Here is a 4375-nt window from a genome sequence, read left to right as displayed (position 1 = left end):
CAATCAAGTGAATCATATTCCATCATATCTCATTTGAAGAATGACTTGGGTAATATGTATTTTTGAACTCATATGACTGAACTTAGAATGAAACTCTAAGCTGCCTACGTAACTCGGTGAAGAAGATCAAGTCATTCCATAGTTCGAAATGGGTGAGTTTTTTTTTTGCGTCCTAACATTTGCCTAGGCCGCCTCTTTCGAGGTTTTCAACCTAGCGGATTTTTTTTGATGTCCTAACTTTTGCTTAAGCCGCCTCTTTCGAGGTTTTCAACCTAACAGACTTTTTTTTTCCGACCATGCACAGTTTATACTCTTGTGGGCCAGGAGTAACATGCGGTTTATGCTCATGCATTAAGGAGCATATTTGTTTTTTAAGGATAGTATCTCTTCATGAATTTCCCGTTGATGGGGCCAATCCGCAAACCTTCTAAGTCAACTATCTTGTAAGAGCCACTTGAGTATACCTCTTGTACGATATATGGTCCATCCCACTTAGCAGAGAATTTGCCCCTAGATCGACGAGAGGTAATAATATGCCTTTTGACCACAAGAACTTCGTCACCCACTTGGAAAGATCTAAGGCGTACCCTTTTGTTAAAAGATCGAGACACGCCAGCTTGATAACATTCAAGGCTTTGTTGAGATTCTAGCCTCTTTTCATCAAGAGCTTCCAATTCTTCAAGGCATAACTGAGCATTTTCTTCATCGGTGGTTCCTTCTTGAATGGCAAGCCGCAACGTTGGGATTTGTTGCTCAAGTGGAAGGACCGCTTCAACTCCATAAACAAGCGAATAAGGAGTTGCTTGCGTTGGTGTGCGATATGTGGTCCTGTATGCCCAAAGAGCTTCTTCCATCCTTTCATGCCAATCTCTCTTAGACTTAGAAACAACCTTTTTCAACAAGTTGCAGAGTGTCTTGTTAAATGCTTTAGCAAGTCCATTGGCAGCAGCATAATACATGGAGGAATTGCGTTGCTTGAAGCCAAAAAGATCACATATTTTATTCATCAACTTGTTATCAAATGGCTTACCATTGTCCGTCAATATATATCTCGGAATGCCAAATCGATAGATAATATTGACTCAGATGAAGTTAGCTACATTTTCCTTCTTTACTTCCTTAAGAGAAACAACTTCTGCCCACTTCGAAAAGTAATTAGTTGCGGCCAAAATGTATAGATGTCCACTAAAAGACTTTGGCAATGGACCAACAATATCCAAACCCCAAGCATCAAATGGCCAACAAGCAACAGTTGGGTGTAATACTTCCGGTGGTTGATGTATGAAGTTAGCATGGAATTGGCAAGCTTTACACCTCCGAGCGTAATCCAAACAATCTTTCACCATGGTTGACCAATAATACCCCATTCTTTTTATGTGGAAATGAAGTTTTGGCCCAGATTGATGCGCACCACATACTCCAGAGTGTGCTTTTTGCAATGCTTAAAGGGATTCGTCAGTCCCCAAACAACGTAGGAGCACTCCATCAAATGATCGTCTGTAGAGTGTATTCTTGTAATAAAGAAAACGAGGGGCTCTCCTTCGAATTTCCGTTTTCCTTTGAGGATTTTCTGGAAATATACCATAACAAAGATAATCTATTAATGATTGTCTCCAGTCTTCAATTTCAACCTCAAGAACGGAAGCAATATGCTCAACTTTGCTTTCTTATTCCTCATAGTCATTTGGTGGAGGAACTACCCATCTTTGGCAAACAACGACTTGTGTCTGATCAGGCAAAGATAATATAGAAGCTAAGGCTGCTAATGCATTAGCTCTCTTGTTTTCCTTTCTCGGCACGTGTTAAATAGTTACCTCTCCAAGCTAACTTACCAGTCTTTGAGCATATTTGTGATATGACACCAACTCTGGCTTCTTGACCTCATAGCTACCCAAAATCTGATTAATCACTAACTTGGAATCTCCAAAAACTTATAATTGCAATTGTTTGATATCCACAGCCATTTCAAGCCCAAGTATGGGCGCTTGATATTCAACAACATTGTTGGAGCACCATTGTGTCAGAGTGAAAGAATAGAGCAAAACTTCTCCTTGAGAGTGATAAACACTATTCCAGGGCCAGCTCCTTCACGATGTGCAGCGCCATCAAAATACATCTTCCAAGGAGGCTGAATTTCTATGACCATTGCATCTTCATCAGGCAATTCATCAGACAACTCCCAATTATCTGGAATCGGATGGTCAGCTAGGAAGTCTGCTAATGCTTGTCCTTTTACTGTCTTTTTAGGAACATACACAATTTCAAATTGTTGAAACTGGAGGTACCACCTCGCTAATCGATCACTTAGGACTGGTTTAGACATGACAAACTTGATAGGGTTCTCTCTTAAGACGAGACGCATAACGTGAGCTTGGAAGTAATGCTTTAGATTTTGAATAGAGAAGACAAGTGCCAAACATAACTTCTCAATAGGCGAATACTTGAGCTCATTTGGCGTCATCATCCTACTCAAGTAATAAAGTGCATTTTCTTTGCCTTCATTGTTTCCTTGAGCGAGAAGCGCTCCTACTAACCTTTACTATGCTGAAATATATAATATTAATGGCTTTCGAGGTATGGGGGCTGCCAGTACTGGAGGTTTCATCAGATAAGACTTAATGCTTTCAAAAGCAATTCTGCAAGCTTGGTCCCATTCAAAAGGAATCCCTTTCTTCATGAGGTGACTCAATGGTTGGCATCTTCCAGCCAGATTCGAAATAAATCTTCTAAGATATGCCAACTTACCCTGCAAGCTTTTTAATTCATGAATATCTTTAGGCTCGGGCATTTTCAAGATAGCATCCACCTTAGCTTGATCAATTTCGATACCTCGGTGTCGAACAATAAAATCGAGGAACTTCCCAGAAGTAACTCCAAAAGCGCACTTCAACGGATTCATTCTGAGTTGGTATCTCCGAAGCCGTTCAAATACCATTATCAAATCTTGCAAGTGATCATCTTTCTTCCTTGATTTTACTACCAAGTCGTCAATATAACACTCCACGTTTATATGAAGCATGTCATCAAAAATATTTTGCATGGCACGTTGATATGTAGCACCAGCATTCTTCAAACCAAAAGGCTTACCTTGTAGCAGTATATACCTTTAGGGGTACAAAAGACAGTAAGTTCTTCATCCTTCGGTGCCATGCAAATTTGATTATATCCTAATGAACCATCCATGAAAGACATTGCCTTGTATCCAGTTGTTGTATCAATCATGAGCTCAGGGATAAGAAGAGGAAATTCATCTTTAGGAAAAGTGCTATTTAGGTCCCTAAAGTCAACACAAACTCGGATTTGGCCGTTCTTCTTTCTTACAGGGACGATGCTTGAAATCCATGTAGGATATTTAACTTCACGAACAAAACTAGACTCAATAAGTTTGTTAACTTCGGTTTCAATCAAGGGAACCAGTTCAGGTCTGAAGCGACACTGTGTTTGCTTCACAGGACAAGTACCTCGTCTGACAGCAAGATGATGAACAACCACCTTGGGGTCTAAACCTGGCATTTCCTTGTAGCTCCAAGCAAATACGTCTTTGAATTCCTTAAGTAGCTCAATATATTTGCCCTCGTCATCATTAGTTATAGAGGCACTTATATATGTGGGCTTTGCAGGAAGTGCTAGATTTAGAAGTGAATTGTGGCTTGATGATTTGACAAACCCTTTAAGCAACTTTGTTGACGACTTAATTGCATCAATTCGCTTGATAGGAAGGGTCAAGTCTCCTAACACCTTACCTTCTAGTTCAGAAGATGGATCTTCGGCCTTCCTTGCCTTCGGGACATAACGAAGAACAAGAGTCACTTTCTTACTTGAAGATGCCTCATTCATCTTGTTCTGATCATGAAGCACCTGATCAACTGTAATATTTTCCTTGCTAGTTGTGACCTCAACCTTCTTTGCAACACTTTTGGTCAATATCACTTCATCAACCTTAACCTCATTTGAGACGTAATTCTTTAAGTAGAATTTTGCATCGGCAAAGTATGATTCAACCTCAATAAAGGGCTTATCATCAACAACTATCTTCTTTTCAACCCCATCTTCACAGTATTTCAAGCACTGATGGTAGGTGGATGAAACCACTTTGTTCTTGTGTATCCATGGCCTTCATAACAAGATATTATATGAGGTCTTTGCATCTATCACGTGCATCCATGCACTCGAATGCAAATCTCCCATATTTATCTCCAATTTGATAGCCCTTATAGCTCTTTGCCCCCCTTGATTGAACCTTTGAATCATCAAACGACTTTCACATAGTTCATCCATCGGTATGCCAAGCTCTTTGACAGTACGAATTGGGAGAATATTGACACCAGACCCATCATCGATCAAGATTCTACTTATTCTCTGTTCTCGCACAAAG

General features: G+C 40.1%; 1 protein-coding gene across 1 annotated transcript; it reads right to left on the bottom strand.

Moving 5' to 3' along the window:
* Window positions 1-371: 371 nt before the first annotated feature.
* Window positions 372-959, bottom strand: LOC142176143 (uncharacterized). The gene has a single exon (XM_075243226.1). The coding sequence runs from the start codon at window positions 957-959 to the stop codon at window positions 372-374; it is 588 nt and encodes a 195-aa protein (XP_075099327.1).
* Window positions 960-4375: the final 3416 nt, after the last annotated feature.

The sequence above is a fragment of the Nicotiana tabacum genome, chromosome 22, assembly GCF_000715075.1.
Source record: "Nicotiana tabacum cultivar K326 chromosome 22, ASM71507v2, whole genome shotgun sequence".
Lineage (NCBI taxonomy): Eukaryota > Viridiplantae > Streptophyta > Magnoliopsida > Solanales > Solanaceae > Nicotiana > Nicotiana tabacum.
The sequence above is the reverse complement of the archived record's forward strand: the minus strand, read 5'-3'. Positions and strand labels throughout refer to the sequence as shown.